Here is a 19221-nt window from a genome sequence, read left to right on the forward strand (position 1 = left end):
ACTCGTCCCCCCAGTGGAGCAGGGCAGGTGGGTTGAGATGATAAATATCACATGATTACGATTAAAATGACACTAATACCCGGACCCCTGACACACTCCATCCCTGACACACCCATCCCCTGACACACCCATCCCCTGACACACCCCATCCCTGACATCCCCATCCCCTGACACACCCATCCCTGACACACCCATCCCTGACACACCCATCCCCTGACACACTCCATCCCTGACACACCCATCCCCTGACACACCCATCCCGACACACCCCAGCCCCTGACACACTCCATCCCTGACACACCCATCCCTGACACACACCCAACACCCCCTGACACACCCATCCCGACACACCCATCCCCTGACACCCACATCCCTGACACACCCCATCCCCTGACACCCCCATCCCTGACACCCCCATCCCTGACACACACCCCAGCCCCTGACACACCCCACACACCCTGACACACACCCCAGCCCTGACACACACCCCACAGCCCGACACACACCCCAGCCCCTGACACACACCCCACAGCCCGACACACACCACACAGCCCCTGACACACACCCCACAGCCCGACACACACCACACAGCCCCTGACACACACCCCACAGCCCCTGACACACACCCCACAGCCCTGACACACACCACACAGCCCCTGACACACACCCCACAGCCCTGACACACACCCCACAGCCCTGACACACACCCCACAGCCCGACACACACCCCACAGCCCTGACACACACCCCAGCCCTGACACACACCCCACAGCCCTGACACACACCCCACAGCCCGACACACACCACACAGCCCCTGACACACACCCCACAGCCCCTGACACACACCCCACAGCCCTGACACACACCACACAGCCCCTGACACACACCCCACAGCCCTGACACACACCCCACAGCCCTGACACACACCCCAGCCCTGACACACACCACACAGCCCTGACACACACCCCACAGCCCTGACACACACCCCAGCCCTGACACACACCCCACAGCCCCTGACACACACCCCACAGCCCTGACACACACCCCACAGCCCCTGATACACACCCCACAGCCCTGACACACACCCCACAGCCCGACACACACCACACAGCCCTGACACACACCCCACAGCCCTGACACACACCCACAGCCCTGACACACACCCACAGCCCTGACACACACCACACACCCCCTGACACACAGTCCACAGCCCTGACACACAGTCCACAGCCCTGACACACACCACACAGCCCTGACACACACCCCACAGCCCTGACACACACCCACAGCCCTGACACACACCCCACAGCCCTGACACACACCCCACAGCCCTGACACACACCCCACAGCCCCTGACACACACCACACACCCCCTGACACACACCCCACAGCCCTGACACACACCACACAGCCCTGACACACACCCCACAGCCCTGACACACACCCACAGCCCTGACACACACCCACAGCCCTGACACACACCCCACAGCCCTGACACACACCACACAGCCCTGACACACACCCACAGCCCTGACACACACCCCACAGCCCTGACACACACCCCACAGCCCTGACACACACCACACACCCCCTGACACACACCACACAGCCCCTGACACACAGTCCACAGCCCGACACACACCCCACAGCCCTGACACACACCCCAGCCCTGACACACCCCGCGTTCACAGTCCCCTCTCTCTTTGGGGCTGGGGAAGCGCCTTCCCCCCCACCCCCACCCTCACCCCAAACCCGGCCTGGGGACCTCAGGACCTTCAGAGCTCAGGGCAGCAGCAGACAGCTAGAGCCTCCCGGGCCTCTCGTCCATCCAGGGCAGCGCTGGGCGCCGGCCTCCCTCTCCCCAGCGGGAGGGAGCAGGGGAGGAGCAGGGAAGGAGGAAGAGGGAAGGGAGGGAGGAGGAGGGAGGAGGGTTTGATGTGTACCAGTGCTTGGGGAGCTGGACAGAAGGTGGGGGGCTGGGCTGGGGTGGAGGGCGCTGGGGCGGGTGGAGGGGGCTGGGGCGGGTGAGGGGCTGGGGTGGAGGGGGCTGGGGTGGAGGGGGCTGGGGTGGGTGGAGGGGCTGGGGCGGGTGGAGGGGCTGGGGTGGAGGGGGCTGGGGCGGGTGGAGGGGCTGGGGTGGAGGGGGCTGGGGTGGGTGGAGGGGGCTGGGGCGGGTGGAGGGGCTGGGGTGGAGGGGCTGGGGCGGGTGGAGGGGCTGGGGCGGGTGGAGGGGCTGGGGTGGAGGGGGCTGGGGTGGGTGGAGGGGGCTGGGGTGGGTGGAGGGGCTGGGGTGGAGGGGGCTGGGGCGGGTGGAGGGGCTGGGGTGGAGGGGCTGGGGTGGAGGGGGCTGGGGTGGGTGGAGGGGGCTGGGGTGGGTGGAGGGGGCTGGGGTGGGTGGAGGGGCTGGGGTGGAGGGGCTGGGGTGGAGGGGCTGGGGCGGGTGGAGGGGCTGGGGTGGGTGGAGGGGGCTGGGCTGGGGGGATGGGAGGGAGCTGTGATTTTTCTTTTGGACATGATAATATTTAACATGTAGGACAACAACATTGAAGAAGATGAGGATGATGATGATGACGATGAGTGTGTCATGCTGTAACAGAGTGTGTGGGGAAGGGATGTGCAGAGGCCCGGGGTCATTACATGAGGGGAGGAAGAGGAAGGGCAAGGAAGAAAGAGGGAGGGAGGGAAGGAGGGAGGGAAAGAGGGAGAAAAGGAAGAGGGAAGGTGGGAAGGAGGGGGGAAGGAGGGAGTATAAGAGGAAGGAAGGAGGAAGGAAGGAAAGAAGAAGGGAGGGAGGGAGGAGTGAGGAAGGAAGGGAGGAAGGAAGGGGAAGGAGGGAAGGAAGGAGGTAGGGAAGGAAGGAAGGAAGGAAGAAAGGAAGGAGGGAAGGAAGGAGGGAAGGAAGGAAGGAAAGGCGTGAGGAAGAAGGGAAGGAAGGAGGGAGGGAAAGAGGGAAGGAAGGAGGGAAAGAGGGAGGAAAGGAAGAGGGAAGGTGGGAAGGAGGGGGAAGGAGGGAGTGTAGGAGGAAGGAAGGAAAGAGGAAGGGAGGGAGGGAGGAGTGAGGAAGGAGGGAAGGAAGGAAGGAAGGACGGAAGGAGGGAAGGAAGGAAGGAGGGAGGGAGGGAGGGAGGAAGGAAGGAAGGAGGGAGAGAAGGAGGGAAGGAAGGAAAGAGGGAGGGAGGGAAGGAAGGAGGGAGGGAAGGAGGGAGGGAGGGAAGGAAGGAGGGAGGGAAGGAGGGAAGGAAGGAAGGAAGAAGGGAGGGAGGGAGGGAGGGAAGGAAGGAGGGAGGGAGGGAGGGAGGGAGGAAGGAAGGAAGGAGGGAAGGAGGGAGGGAGGAAGGAAGGAAGGAGGGAGGGAGGGAAGGAAGGAGGGAGGGAAGGAGGGAAGGAAGGAAGGAAGGAGGGAAGGAAGGAAGGAAGGAGGGAGGGAGGGAGGGAGGAAGGAAGGAAAGAGGGAGGGAAGGAAGGAAGGAAGGAAGGAGGGAAGGAAGGAAGGAAGGAAGGAGGGAAGGAGGGAGGGAGGGAGGACTTAGCCTCTCGCAGGGAGCCCTCTCCCCGTGGTTCACTGAGTGTTGGCCGCAGCTGGCCGGGGCTGGGCCTGGGCTTCTCTGTCTAGAGCGGTGTGCAAAAACACACCGCAAAGATGTGCCCTGAAGGGCGGACGGCGCATGCTCCCAGACGCGGATGGCTCTCCAGACAGAGAATGTCTCTCCACAATGTTAAATGTCTCTCTGGACAGAAAATGTCTCTCTAGAAGGTGAATATCTCTGTAGACAGTAAATGTCTCTCCAGACAGTGTCTCTCCACAGATGTTAAATGTCTGTCTCTCTAGTCAGAAAATGTCTCTCTGGACAGTCAAGTATCTCTCTGGACATTAAGTCTCTCCGCAGACAGCAGTGTGACTCTTCTCTTCCGGGCAGGACCGGCATTTGAGCCTCTTGGGATGGGAATTTTAATTCCTGGAAAGGTCCTGTGCTGTCCAGGACTCCGGGGGCCGAGGGTGTACCCAGCACGAACACGCCACGCGTGGACCAAAAGACCTAAAATTAGTCTTTAACGAGGGCAGGTGAAGGACAATTTCTTTTCTTTCTCCCCTTGTGCAGAGATCACATTTCACCCCTTGAAGACTCGAGAGCCTGGTGTGTGAGTGACAATTCTCTGCGTCATTATTATTTTTTCATGTGCTAATACTGGGACTTGAACTCAGGACCCGCCCCCCCTCTCTCACTTAGCATTTAACTCCAGCTTGGCGCTCTACCACTTGAGCCACAGCTCCCTGGCCAGTTTTTTGGGGGGGTTGTTTATTGGAGATAAGCGTCTCATGGACGTTTCCCGCCTGAGCTGGCTTTGAACCTTGATCCTCAAAAATCAGCCTCCTGTGTGGCCGGGATTACAGGCGTGAGTCACAGGTGCCCGACCAGTTTCAGGCTTCTGCAGGTCACATTTGTCCCATGCTTTCAAACAAGTAGAAAAGCGATCAGCATCAAGGCCGATGTCTCCCTCAACATTTCAAACACCAAACACAAACCCGCGCGGGTGGAATCCGTCTTGAGATGTTGGTTGGAGTGTGTTGGATCTGATGATGCTTGACTTTGCCTGGTCACCCAGAAACTTCTGGTTTTTTCCAGGTCACGTTGGTTCGACTAAAAGATTTAGAGATTCTTCAAGATGATGATGGAAACGGTTCGTGTTCAAGGCTAGAACATCGGTCGGCCTGTTTGCTTCGTATGTTCTCATTTAAACCTTGCTGGAGCGTATTGCTTTGAAGTCAGCTTCATAAAAAAACGATCACGTATGCTTGTAATCAAAGCAACATGCTGGAAATTCACTTTCCTTTTTGACTTATCACGCATCAAGGGCCTCCATGTGACTCATCTTTGTGATCTGCTCCAGGGAATTTCTGTGTGTGTGTGTGTGTGTGTGTGTGTGTGTGTGTGTGTGTGTGTGTGTGTGTGTATGTGTGTGTGTGTTGGACCTAGGGCTTGAACTCAAGGCCTGGATGCCATCCCTGGGCATTTTTTTTCTCAATCTGGCACTCTACCACTTGAACCACAGCTCCAGTCCAGGCTTTTGGCTGGTTCATTGGTGATGATAGAGTCTCACAAACTTTTCTATCCAGGCTGGCCTCTAACTGCGATCCTCAGATCACACAACCTCTTGAGCGGATGGGATTATAGGCGTGAAGCGCCGGTGCCAGGTTCCGAGAATATTTCTGGAGGTGACGATATGGTTCTCTACCAAAAGAAGAGCTCTCCCTTTTCCATCAGAACTCTCCAGAACTATTCACCAGAGAGCTTTCTCCTAGCTTGGCATGCTCAGCTCAGATACCCACACAGGTCTAAATTAACTGGTCAGACAGAGAAGGCATTAATGGTAGCTGCTCGCTTTGGAGAGTTTAGTTCTCCATAGAGGAAGCAAGACACATTGCCTTCTGCAACATTCTAGAACAGGGCTGGCCTGACTTAAGCGGCTGCTGCACCTCTCCCTTCCCAATCTCCAACGTTTGGGTCTGTGGAGGAGAGGAGACAGACAGACAGACACAGCAGATGCAGCCTTCAGCTTCCTGGAGCTACTCCGTGGAAGGGTAAGAAAATGAGACCACGATCCTCTCATGGCGTAGACTTGAGTAGGATCCTTCCACCTCCCGCCCTTCTAGCAAAACCCAAACCTTAGACTGAACCTAACTACCTGCTCCATTTCACCAAGACAGGGTCGATCACCAAAGCACCAGGCCCTCAGGAATCAACTCCAAGAGGGGAGAGGCTCAGGGACAGCGCCCAGGCCCTGAGTTCAAGCCCCACGACGGACCGAAATCACAAAAACCACACACGGAAAAGCAAGCGTGGTTTCTCCTGGGGCTGGTCCCGCTATAAAAACTCTTAGCTCGTAGAGTGATTTCGAAAGCCCTCTCAGCCTTGCAAAAGCAGTGATTCATGGCCAAGGCTTGGAAAGAGACGTGACATTTTCCAGAACTTTCCGTAGAGTGCTTTTTTTTTTTTTTAATTTTTCCCCTACCACCTTTCAAAAGTACAGCCGGAGCAATCTGGGAAGCGCAGCCCTGCGACGTAAGAGATCGTTTGATTTGTTGTACCCCAGGAAGCCAAGATTAGTTTAGCTTTTCTTCCTTCTGTCAAGGATTATTGGTTGGAGTATGTTTTTTTTTTCTTCTTCTGTTCAAAGATAAAATTTCTTCTGGATGGGGAATGTGGACCAATTCTCTGAGTCCCAACCCCCCTAAAAACAAGCGTTCTGTAGATCTTTTGCTCCTCTAAACAGGTTCCAGGCTGGAATTGAAGAGTGGAGGGTCCTAGTGAATTCAGGTCCAGGTAGCTTGTTTTGTCCAAAGACAAGGAAATCCTGAAATGGTAATCCCATAACAACCGAAAGGTATTAGGCACTTATAAAGTTTTTTTTTCCTTTGGTAAAAAGTTGAGGAAATCTAAAAGCTCCCAGGGATGCACCCTAGAGAGCTGAGAGTAGATGACAATTTGGCGAGCCGGGTACCAGTAGCTCACGCCTGTAATCCCAGCTAAACAACTCAGGAGGCTGAGATGTGAGGACAGAAGTTCAAAGCCAGCCCAGGCAGGAAAGTCCACCAGACTCTTATCTCCAATGAACCACCAATAAAAGCTAGAAGTGGAGGTGCGGCTCAAGGGGTAGGGTGCTACGCACATAGATTACAAGTCCAGGCTATGAAAACATAGCCTTCCTTCTAGAAAATTCCTCACCCTTTCCCCCCCTCCCCCAGACTGTCACCTCGCCCTGCCTGGTAGAGCTTGGGGAAGTCTCCCATTGGCTGCTTTTGTTGTAGTTGTGCGTGAGCCGTAGCTAGGTTATTCTGTGTAATGTAGCATTTCATTGTGTGCACAAAACGCCATGAGCTCCTGGGCTGGATTTTGCTATTATGAGCATTTCTTGCTTTTTTTTTTTCCTTCCTTTTGCCAGTCCTGGGTCTCGAACTCAGGGCCTGGGCGCTGTCCCTGAGCTTCTTTGGCTCAAGGCTGGCGCTCTACCACTTGAGCCACAGCGCCACTTCTGGCTTTTTCTGTGTGTGTGGTGCTGAGGAATCGAACCCAGGGCTTCATGCGTGCTAGGCGAGCGCTCTACCACTGAGCCACCTGCCCAGCCCAATTTTTGTTTTTTAATCAGAGTGTATGCGGTGTGGACTCTGTTCATATCTGAACTGTGTTCACCATTTTTCCTTTGCTCTTTCCCCCCAGTGACTCCCCTTCCCCCGAGTGTTTGATTCAAGATGGCCTTAGACATGACCAGTCTCGCATGATATTTAACTCATAAATCATGATGTCATCCCTCCCTGCTTCGTTGGCACACATAGCTGAGCTTTATTAAAATATTATTTAAGCCAAGAATTTCCCATGAACTCTTTGGCTTGCCAGGTTGTTGGTTTTTTGTTTTTCTCTCCCTCTTCATGGTTGGACAGAGGCCTAGATATCTTGCATTTCCAATATCGCGTTTCATTGCATGGTGGGTATTCATGCTAGAAAATTCAGGCAAGTCGGGACAAAGAGGAGAGAGTCTGGTTTTTTTTTTTTTTCTTCAGGGAAAATCCTTATTGGCTGCTGTGGCTCACGCCTGTCATCCCAGCTACTCAGGAGGCTGAGATCTGAGAATCGTGGTTCAAAGCCAGCCCAGGCAGGAAAGTCCATGAGACTCATATCTCCCATGAACCAGCAAAAAGCTGGAAGTGGAGCTGTGGTTCAAGTGGTAGAGCACCAGTTTTCTGGGAAAAAGCTAAGGGATGACACCCAAGCCCTGTGTTCAAGCCCCAGTACCAGCACACACACACACACACACACACACACACACACACACACACACACACACACACACAGAGGGGCATGTGCATGCAAAAGTAATAGAGTACATGACTCTCAGGACTCAAAAGATCTTTAAAGCAAGGCCAAGAATTGGCTTGCAGTAATTTAAATCTATTGACTAGTTTTGGCTGACACAAAGTAGAATTCGAAGGAAAACCACCCTCTTCCATTGAGCAAAGAGAAGGCATAATTTATTACATAACACAAGCCAATATTTTATTGAACACATTCACTGTAGAGATAAACGCCATCTCAGATACTGAAGAGAATAAATAATGGACTAAACACAAGCCAGAAATGAAGATAAGGACTCCAGGGGCCCAGTGAGCAGTGAAAATGAAAATACATGCACGTAGAAATCCTATTTATTAATAGTGGAACACACACCAGTCAAGAAGAAGACAATAACCGTTAGTCTTCGGGACACCAGTATCTAGTGTCCACGGTACAGGAGATTATAAGCTCCCATCTTGAGTGTCAGTTATTAAGGGAAGTCTTCTGAGGGGCTGGAGTTAATCTCGGAAGGATCTCGCAAGATAACAGTGGATCAATCACAATCCTTGAAGAAGAATCTTTTCTTCTCCCAGGACCACAGAGCCCTGGCGTGGCTTGGAATTTTGCTCTTATTAGCTTTCAGTAGTTGTACAGAAGGGGTAAATTCCACATGGCAGATTGTGAAGACCCTGCATCTTGATCCATGTCCCCCCTTCTACCCCTTCCTCCTCCCTCCCCGTCCCACCCCTCCCTTCAAATCATCTGGCTCCATGTTCTGCTGTAGAAGAAGATAGCATTCATTCATTCACCCTTTCTCTCTCTGTTCATCTGCCCACCCCTGAGGGAGGCTGAGATCTAGAGGATCATGGTTCAAAGCCAGCCTGGGCAGGAAAGTCCGTGGGACTCTGATCTCCAATGAACTACCAGAAAAATGGAAGTGGCGCCGTGGCTCAAATGTAGAGCGCCAGCCTTGAGCAAAAGAGCTCAGGGACAGCGCCCAGGCCCTGAGTTCAAGACCCACCACTGACCAAAAACAAATCTATAAGGCTGAAGTGAATGAAAACAACAAAATATTTCCATGAAGCAGATAAGGAGTTGGAGCTTTTCACCAGAAAACATGTCCTTGTTTCATTTTCTTTCAAGTACAACAAACTTGGCCAAAAAAAAAAAAAAAGAATTTATTTGTGCAAGGAAGAGTTTAATGGTAGTGTGTGTACATTATAGACTTGGAAGATATTTAACAGAATTAGAGTAATGGATAAGCATCAGCAGTTGACTTCATCCAAGTAACTTACAAGTGCCTAATGCAGTCTGTGATCCTTACACGTATAGGGGCTTGGGTTCTAGGAAATATAATGGCGCTAAGGTGGTAATATCTTGAAAAAGACAAAAAGCAAAAAAAGGAAATATCAACTCAGGCAGAAGCCAGTGGCGCACGCCTATAATCCCAGCTCCTCAGCAGGCCCAGCTTTGAGGATCTCAGCTGGACGCCAGCCCGAGAAGACAAAACTCTGAGAGACTCTTCTCTCCAATGAACCAGCAAAAAGCCACAAGGTGTGGTGCAGGTGGTGGAGCGCCAGCATGGAGTGAATGAGAGAGAGCAACAGGTCCCTGACTTCAAGCACCGGTCATGGCACGTGCGCACACACACACACACACACACACACACACACACAGCTTCTTGTGCACAAATGTGCAGAGGTTTGGTGCCTCCCAAGCGAATGAGCGGTTAATCAGGTTACGGCGGCGCTGTCTGCAATATACATCACGAAGCCCGCCCTTCACATATCTGCACGCACGAAGGACGTAAACACGCTGTCTTCCCTGGCCAAGAGCCTTTCCGGGGTGTCATATTCTAGAATATTGCCACGCTTCATCACGATCACCAGGTCGGCGGTGAGAATGGTGTGAACACGGTGCTGTGAAGGAAAAGAAAATCAATAATGAATATATAGCATCTAATATCATATGATGTATAATTATATCATATATACGATATAATTATATATCGTATATAATAATATATGGTATACACTATATAATTATATATCATGTATAATATATGGTACATACTATATATTATATATAGTATATAATAACACTAAGCTAACACTAAGCAAAAGGAAAGAAATGTACATCCCACCGATGTGGAAGAAATCGTTGTACTGTCAAAGCTCAGAGAAGTCACAAACTTCATGGACCATAATAATGACAATTTGCCTCCTGGTAAGAATGTGTTTGTGACTTTAACTAAGTATCACGGTCTCCTAATACTGTGAAATTTATGTAATCACTTAATCACAATAAAAGTTATAAAAATATATATTATATAATATATATTATATAATGCATTATATAATATATAATTCTATTACATTATATGTTATACATTATATTTATATTATATAATAGCATATATTATAAATATAATTATGTAATATATTCTATATTATATAGTATATAATGTATACAATTATTAAATATAATTATGTATTATATTATATTAATATATATTACACATTGCACAATAAAAACCAAGAACCGTGGAATGTGTAAATGCCGCCCAGCATTTGGTGGGCATTTACTCACATTGGCCTGCTAGAAGATGCAGGAAACAAAGTCTTCTTCTTTCTCTTATTTGAATGAACCACTTATTTACATATTTTTAAATACCCACAGTATGCTGGAATTGTTACCAGAGCTGTAGTGTGTGTGTGTGTGTGTGTGTGTGTGTGTGTGTGTGTGTGTGTGTGTGCGAGGGCCTGGGTCTTGAACTCAGGGCCTGGGCGCTGTCCCTGAGCTCTGTCACTCAAGGCTAGTGCTCTACCACTTGAGCCACAGCACCACTTCTGGCTTTTTGGTGGTTTATTGGAGATAAGAGTCTCATGGGCTTCTCTTGCCCTGGCTGGCCTTGAACCATGATCCTCAGATCTCAGCCTCCTGAGTAGCTGGGATTAATAGCCCTGAATCACTGAAGCCCGGCCAATCAGGCTGCCTGTAACACATCCTTAAGGGACTGAGAAATGAGTCCTGGGGATGGAGATAAATCGGGTCCCCAGGATATATGAACACAACCATGCGTGCATACATTTGCATGCATTTGCATATATTTACATGCGATCTGCATATATTTACGAGCAAATTTCGTATTGAATGGCAAGAAATGTTACATGCAAGAGTAGTTGGCTGAGCTGACTAGAGACCTCCCAGCTTAACCCAGTTACTTCGCCCCTCCCAGCCCCCTCTAGAATGGCAGACTGAGTCCTCTCCCCCCTCCCCCCTCCAGATAACTACCAGAAAAGAGGGGTACTCGGCAAAGTAGATCATGCCAGTCTATTTGTTGGTCATCACCAAAGTGGAAAAGAGTCCGTTCTTATGGGTGAGCAGATTGGGACCCGAATCGCACTCCACTAAAATACCCTGGGAAAAGACTAACACCAGGCCCATGTCCACAATAGAAGAGACTCGATGCTGGAGAGAGAAGGAAAAAGACAAAACCAGAAACGCAGAGAAGAGAGGAGGGTCAGCAGGAGGAAGACAGGACCGAGGGAGCAGGTTAAGAACGGGATCTGTGCAGCCGTAAAAGTCTACATCGGAAATGGGGAGTTCCACATCTGAACAGCAGCAAAGAAAACCGTGTTCTGTTGAAAGTCAGAGAAATATTAACTCACCAGGCCTCAAGTAAAGTTTTCTATTTGGTTGGTACAACCTGAGACAGAGAAATTACTTTCCCTTATATAAGAGATGATCTATCTATCTATCTATCTATCTATCTATCTATCTATCTATCTATCTATCTATCATCTATCTATCTATCTATCTATCTATCTATCTATCTATCTATCTATCTATCTATCTATCTATCTACCATCTCTATCCAACATCTGCTCATCTTTATATCTACCTATCATCTATATCCATCCATACATCCATCTATGTCATCCATCCATTTATCATCTATCTGCTCATCTATGTCATCCATCCATTCATCCATCTATCTACAATCTACATCCATCTACCCATCTTATCTATGTCATCCATCAATCCATTTATCATCCATCCACCCATCCATCCATTCACCTATCTTATCTATTTCTCTATATCATGCATATACCCATTTTTCATATTCATCCATTCATCTATTTATCTACTTGTTTATCTCCATCCATCCATCTATCCATCTTATTCATCTATCCAGCTGTATCATCCATACAACCATTTATCATCCATCTATCCATCCATTCATCCATCCATCTATCCACCTATTGTGCCAGGTTGGGGCTTGAACTCAGGAGCTCATACTCTTGCCTGGATTTTGAGGTCAAGGCTGGTGCTCTACCACTTGAGCCATACACCTTCACTTCTGGCATTTTGCTGGTTCACTGGAGATGAGGGTCTCACAGCCTTTTCTGGTCAGGCTGGATTCAAACCCAGATCCTCACGAGTAGCTAGGCAAGAACTCCAGTACCCAGCTTGTTGTTTTATTTATTTAAAGAAAAACAGCCAAGTGAATGAAAAACATCCCGATTATCACACAAGGGTGAATACTAGCAGAAGGTTCCAGAAAAATTAAGAATTTGGTTTCTGAAATTCCTCATCAGACCATCAGACGCTGGGAAAGATCATTCGTGTAGAGAATTCGCTGCTGGCCAGCGGGGGTCCTGAGACTCGGGATGTGTTGTTATTGTCAGTTGGTGGTAGTTGGGTGCAGAGTTGAGGAAAGAGTAATGCTTTCAGAATCGAGTCGTCATTTCTGCTTTCCTTTCTTTTTTCTTTTGCACAGGGACAGAAACATTAAAAAAAAAGACCTCACGCACCAGCAGTATATTTTAACTGCACAGACTCGAAGCTCATAGAATCGCAGGTCAAAAGAAAAGGAAATTTCCAGAGAAATGCATGACCCTTCGTCTGGGGTACTCACTGCAATGGTCACAACGGTGCGATCCGAGAAAGCCGTCATCACCACTTTCTGCAGAATATTTTCCTGGTGAAGCAAAGGAAAAGAAACAGACGGTAAGTGCTCCTGACACACCTTTCCCTCTTCTTTCCTTTCTCCTTCTCTGGTGTGTGTGTGTGTGTGTGTGTGTGTGTGTGTGTGTGTGTGTGTGTGTGTTTGGGTCAGTCGTGGGTCTTGAACTCAGGCGCTCTACCACTTGAACCACAGCTCCCCCTCCAGCTTTTTTTTGGGCTGATCCTGGGAGATCACAGTGTCCTAGGCTTTCCTGCCCTGGGCTGGCCTTGAACCAGGATCCTCAGATCTCAGCCTCCTGGGTGGCTGGGATGGCAGGCAGGAGCCACGGGCGCCCGGCTTGTGGCTCCGTGTTCACGGGACGCAGGCGGGCCGTGACGGGCTCACCGTGGCCATGTCGATGGAGGCGGTGGCTTCATCCATGATGAGGATGCTGCTCTTCCTGACGAAGGCCCTGGCCAGGCAGAACAGCTGCCGCTGCCCCACGCTGAAGTTCTCCCCGCCCTCGGTGACCATGGCGTCTGGGAGGAAGAAGACAGGGAAGGTGTCACCGGCCGGCCCGGGGCGCTCGCCTGTCACCCCAGCTTCTCAGGAGGCCGAGAGAGGAGGATCGAGGTTCGCAGCGCACAGGCCTGTGGGAGGCTTGTGTCCAATGAGTCACCAAAAAGAAAAGGCAGGGGCGGAGCTGCGGCTCGAGCGGGAGAGCACCAGCCTCGAGAGAGACGAAAACAGAACAAAACGCAAAAGGACAGCGCCCAGCCTCAGCTCCAGCTCTAGGACTGGCACCGGGAGGAGGAGGAGGAGGGGGAGGAGGGGGAGGGGGAGGAGGAGGAGGAGGAGGAGGAGGAGGAGGGGGAGAAGGAGGAGGGGGAGGGGGAGGGGGAGGAGAAGAGGAGGAGGAGGGGGAGGGGGAGGGGAGGGGGAGGAGGACAGGGAGGAGGAGGAGGAGGAAGAGGGGGAGGAGGAGGAAGGGGAGGAGGAGCAGGAAGGGGAGGAGGGGAGGGGAGGAAGAGGAGGAGGGGGAGGGGGAGGGGGAGAAGGAGGAGGGGGAGGGGGAGGGGAGGGGGAGGAGGACAGGGAGGAGGAGGAGGAGGAAGAGGGGGAGGAGGAGGAAGGGGAGGAGGAGCAGGAAGGGGAGGAGGAGGAGGGGGAGGAGGGGGAGGAGGAGGGGGGAGGGGAAGGAGGGGGAGGAGGAGGGGGAGGGGGAGGGGGAGGGGGAGGAGGGGGAGGGGGAGGAGGACAGGGAGGAGGAGGAGGGGGAGGAGGGGGAGGGGGAGGAGGGGGAGGGGGAGGGGGAGAGGGAGGAGGAGGAGGAGGAGGGGGAGAGGGAGGAGGAGGAGGAGGGGGAGGGGGAGGGGGAGAGGGGGAGGAGGACAGGAAGGAGGAGGAGGGGGAGGGGGAGGAGGAGGAGGGGGAGGAGGAGGAGGAGGGGGGAGGGAGAGGGGGAGGGGGAGGAGGACAGGAAGGAGGAGGAGGGGGAGGGGGAGGAGGAGGAGGGGGAGGAGGAGGAGGAGGGGGGAGGGAGAGGGGGAGGAGGAGGGGGAGGAGGAGGAAGGGGAGGAGGAGGAGGAGGAGGAGGGGAAGGAGGAGGAGGAGGAGGAGGAGGAGGAGAAGAGGAGGAGGAGGGAAGAAGAAGGAAGGAGGAGAGAAAGAAGGAGAGAAGGAGGAGGAGGAGGGGGAGGGGGAGGAGGAGGAGGGGGAGGGGGATCTCATGAAGGTGTCATGGGCGGCATCTTCTGCTGAGCTGGTGCGTCCTCCCCTCCTCCTTGTGAGTCTCAGCCTCAATGCTGAGACGCAGGAAGAGAGGGAGGGCACCCCCTATCCCCCATCCCCCTGCTTCCCGCGTCTGCGTCCTAGTCCCTCCTCCCGCCATCATACTCACTGGACATCTAAGGAGCCCAGCACCGGTGGCTCCTGCCTGTCACCCCAGCTACTCAGGAGGCTGAGATCTAGAGGATCTCGGTTCAAAGCCAGCCTGGGCAGGAAAGCCTGAGAGACTCTGATCGCCCAGGAACCACCAGAAAACCAGACGTGGCGCTGTGGCTCAAGCGGTAGAGCACCAGCCTGGAGCTGAAGAGCTCAGGGACAGCGCCCAGGCCCTGAGTTCAAGACCCAGGACTGGCACAAATAAGTAAATAGAAACACCCTAAGGCGCTGCCGGGGGGTTGCGTTGAGCACCAGCGGCCATTGCTAGGCGGCCGTGATGGGTTTTTTAGCCTGAGCCGCAGCTGCGCTCTCGGGCTGCGTTAGCTGTCGAGCCTGGCACAGCCCTTTTCGGGAAGGTGTACCTAGGCCTCCGGGCAGAGACTTGACCATGTTCTTGAGTTGTGCGATCTCCAGCGCCTCCCACAGCCTGTCATCCGTACATTTGCACTCGGGGTCCAGGTTAAACCTGTCGGGGGGGAGGGAAGGCGTTAAAAACCCCGTGTAGTTGTCCATGAGGAATAATAAAGTGCTGACACGTCGCGGCTGCGTGCGCGTGTGATCACGGGCCTCCCTGCGTGGGTGCTGAAAACTCAGTCTTCAGAAGAGTGCTCAGCACCCAGTTTTACAAATCACTGAGCTACACCCCAGCCTGGCCTCCCAGCGGCCACAGGAGGCTGGGATCTAGAGGATCGCGGTTCGAGGCCGGCCCGGGACAGGAAAGTCCGTGAGACTCTGATCTCCAAGGAACCACCAGAAAAATGGAAGTGGAGCTGTGGCTCAAGTGGTAGAGCACCAGCCTTGAGCTGAAGAGCTGAGGGACGGTGCCCGGGCCCTGAGTTCAAGACCCAGGACTGACAAAAACAAAATGAGGCTGGAGCCATCATTAAATGGAGAGGACAAACACCTGTCCTCATAATTAAGTGGGGAGAGAGGGAGAAAAGAGGAGGAAGGGGGAAGGGAGGGGAGGGGAGGGGGTAATGGAAGACAGGATCCGGTATAGGAAATGACACAGCGTTCATTTGCAATGATGTTTCGGAAAGTTGTTCTTTGAAGTTGGGGGTTGTCTGGTTTTGTGTTCTGATCCTGGGCCTTGAACTCAGGGCCTGGGGGCTGTCCCTGAGCTCTTTCACTCAAGGCTGGTGCTCTACCACTTGAGCCACAGCTCCACTGCTGGTTTTCTGGTGGTTCATTGGAGATCAGAGTCTCACGGACTTTCCTGCCCGGGCTGGCTCTGAACCTCGATCCTCAGATTTCAGCCTCCTGAGTCACTGGGATGACAGGCGGGAGCCACCGTGTCGGGCTTGCTTTTAGTTTTAAAATACTCACCTGCAGAAGAAAGCTCACCTGCACCCAGGACAATGGCCACGGCGTTTAATACTCGGAAAATACATTTAACTAACCTGACAGAAGAGATAGCACCCTCCCTCCTTCCTTCCTTCCTCCCTCCTTCCCTCCCTCCCTCCTTCCTTCCTTCCTTCCTCCCTCCCTCCCTCCTTCCTTCCTCCCTCCTTCCCTCCCTCCCTCCTTCCTTCCTTCCTCTCCTCCCTCCCTCCCTCCTTCCTTCCTCCCTCCTTCCTTCCTTCCTTCCTTCCTTCCTCCTTCCTTCCTTCCTTCCTCCTCTTTTTTCTTTCCTCCCTCCCTAACTCTCTCCTTCCCTCCCTCCCCTTCCTTCCTTCCTTCCCTCCTTCCTTCCTTCTTTGCTTCCTACTTTCATTTTTCTTCCTTCTTTTTTCTTCCTTCCCTCCTTCCCTCTTCCTTTCCTTTCTTCCTGCCTTTCTCTTTCCCTCTCTTTCCATCCCTCCCTCCTTTTCCCTCCTTCCTTTCTTCCTCCCTCCCTCCACCTCCCTCTCCCTCCTTCCTTCCATTTATTTTGGGGGGCAGCCATGAACACTTGGGAAGGGGGTCAAGCTGTGGCGGGTGTTGGGGTGCAGGTTTCTGGGGTAGAGAGAGCAACTGAACCGCAAATCCCCCCCCACCCCAAGGCTTAGGATGTCCCCTGGCGTGGAACATTCCAGAACTGTCTGCTATGAATCTCTGCCCCAGGTGGGAGGGAAATGAGGGAGGGTGAGAGGATCATGCTGGGCCACGTTTGCCTGGGACGCACACACACGCACACACACACACACACACACATGCACACTTACACACACACACGCACGCACACCTTGCTCACATCCCAGGCAGCCCAACGTTGGCTGAGCTGCGGGCGATCCGGAGGTTCACGCACCGGATGGAGCCGCTGAACAGAATGGGGTCCTGGAGGATGATGGAGAGGCGCGAGCGCAGCGTGTGCAGCGGCAGCCTGGAGATGTCGATGCCGTCGATCACGATCTTCCCTGGGGGGAGAGAAGAAGAGTCGCAGGCCTGCCATGGGCATGTGTGTGCGTGTGTGTGTGTGTGTGTGTGTGTGTGTGTGTGTGTGTGCGTGTGCGCCAGTCCTGGGGCCTGAACCCAGGGCCTGGTGTGGTCCCTGAAGCTTGTGGTCTTTTTTTTTTTTTAATTTTTTGTCTTCAAGGCTGGCGCTCGACCGCCTGAGCCACGCCTCCCTGTGCAGCTTTGGGGTTCACATGGGAAAACCAGCCCCTGGCCGCCTCTCCCTCACGCAGGGGAAGCGGGAACCTCCCCCTCCCCCCGAATAACTCCCTGCAGCTCTCCCAGGAGGAGATTCTTGAGAAGATTCAAGAACCATGGGCCCAGTTAGCCGCTGTTTTTCTTTTTTCTTTTTTTCTCGTCGTTTGAGTCATTTACACTTTAGTGTAAATGAGTTGTTTTGTCCTGGTCCTGGAGTTTGAACTCAGGGCCTGGGCACTGTCCCTGAGCTTTTTTAATCTATATAATTTGACGCTAGCCATAAGCTCCACATCCAGCTTTTTGGTGGTTCATTGAAGAAGAGATTTTTAAGGATTTTTTTTTCCTGCCCGGGCTGGCTTTGAACTCTGCACCTCAGATCTCAGCCTCCTGAGTAGCTGGGATGACAGGCGGGAGCCTTGAGGTACCCGTGGCTCACGCCTGTCATCCCAGCTACTCGGGAGGCTGAGATCTGAGGATCGTGGTTTGAGGCCAGGCCAGGCAGGAAAGTCCGTGAGACTCTGATCTCCAATGAACCACAAGAAAATCAGAAGTGCTGCTGTGGCTCAGGTGGTAGAGCTCCAGCCTTGAGCGAAAGAGCTCAGGGACAGCGTCCAGGCCCTGAGTTCAAGTCCCACAGCAGACCCCACCCATAAAAGAATGCAGATTATTTCTTCCTGTAATTTATTTTCCCTTTGATAGAGGAATAGAGATGTAGATTGAAAGCTGAGGAAAGCAAACCATCTGTCTTTTTTTGTTGTTGTTTTAAATGCCACCTCTGTTTCCTGCTGTTAGAAGCAGATGATCCAACTTATTTTTCCCAGTTCGTTAGAACCGTTAGTACCAGTTCTGGCATGGAGTTTCAAGCAGATCCCTTGAATTCTTCCAAGCGTGGCTTCTTTCATTGTCTCTGGTCTGTTTGTGTGGGACACGGGCTTAGCACTGGGTGCAGGCCACAGAATTCTCCCAACTATTCGCAGAATTCGGCCAGTTGATGTTATTGTTCATTTATTTAATTTTTTGAAAGGACAGCACCAGGGGCCGGGCAGGTGGCTCAGGGGTAGAGCGCTCGCCTCGCATGCACAAAGCCCTGGGTTCGATTCCTCAGTACCACATGCACAGAAAAAGCCGGAAATGGCGCTGTGGCTCAAGTGGTAGAGCACCAGCCTTGAGTAAAAGAAACTCAGGGACGGCACCCAGGCCCTGAGTTCGAGTCCCAGGATCACCACAAAAAATAAAATACACATGAGAGTACTACAGCGCTGATGGAGGGTGTGGAGGGGAAGATGGAGTTTACCACTCACCATCAAATATATCAACCATTCTGAAGAAGGCCAGGGATAAAGACGATTTCCCGCTTCCCGTGCGGCCGCAGATGCCCACCTGAAACCAAGCAATCAGCACTCAGAGAGAGGAAGACAGGAACAAAAAACAGAAGACACCGCCGAGCATTAGATAACACAGTGAGAAGTAGGCACAATTCTGGCTGTCAGCTCTGGTGCTTTATCATTTTGAAGCCAGGCGCTGGTGGCTCCCGCCTGTCATCCCAGCGACTCAGGAGGCTGAGATCTGAGGATCGTGGTTCAAGGCCAGCCCGGGCAGGAAAGTCCGTGAGACTCTGATCTCCCAGAAACCACCTGAAAACGAGACTTGGTGCTGTGGTTCAAGTGGTAGAGCACCAGCTTTTAGTGAAAGAGCTCAGGGACAGCGCCCAGGCCCTGAGTTCAAACTCCCCAACCACAATAAAAATATTATCATTATGAAACGAAAAATCATGAAATCCTCAGCAGATGCTCAAGGACTAAATCCTGAATCTTTTCATTTTCACGATCTATTCTGTCTGTTTGTCTTCTGGGCTTATTTTTGGCTCAGTATACAGTTAGACCAAATAACAAGCAGTCAATTTTTTTTTCTTAGAAATGATTGGTTT

At 52.3% G+C, this 19221-nt stretch overlaps 1 protein-coding gene across 14 annotated transcripts in view; it reads right to left on the reverse strand.

The window, feature by feature from the left end:
* Positions 1–8029: 8029 nt before the first annotated feature.
* Abcc9 (ATP binding cassette subfamily C member 9) overlaps positions 8030–19221 on the reverse strand; it is a 70497-nt gene continuing 59305 nt past the window's right edge. For 8 of the 14 annotated variants that reach the window (XM_070011635.1, XM_070011626.1, XM_070011632.1 and 5 more), the window contains 6 exons: positions 18596–18674; positions 16951–17059; positions 15086–15189; positions 13185–13318; positions 12750–12812; positions 8030–9747 (listed from right to left, as the gene is read on the reverse strand). In XM_070011635.1, coding sequence (XP_069867736.1) covers positions 9610–9747; positions 12750–12812; positions 13185–13318; positions 15086–15189; positions 16951–17059; positions 18596–18674 — 627 coding nt within the window. In that variant the 3' untranslated portion in view covers positions 8030–9609. Of the gene's footprint in view, positions 9748–11122; positions 11300–12749; positions 12813–13184; positions 13319–15085; positions 15190–16887; positions 17060–18595; positions 18675–19221 lie in introns of those variants that run through there. The other 6 variants (XM_070011637.1, XM_070011636.1, XM_070011633.1 and 3 more) reach the window with 2 other exon arrangements.

This window comes from Dipodomys merriami, unplaced genomic scaffold, assembly GCF_024711535.1.
Source record: "Dipodomys merriami isolate MVZ:Mamm:240054 unplaced genomic scaffold, mDipMer1.0.p SCAF_84, whole genome shotgun sequence".
NCBI classification, from domain to species: Eukaryota; Metazoa; Chordata; class Mammalia; order Rodentia; family Heteromyidae; genus Dipodomys; species Dipodomys merriami.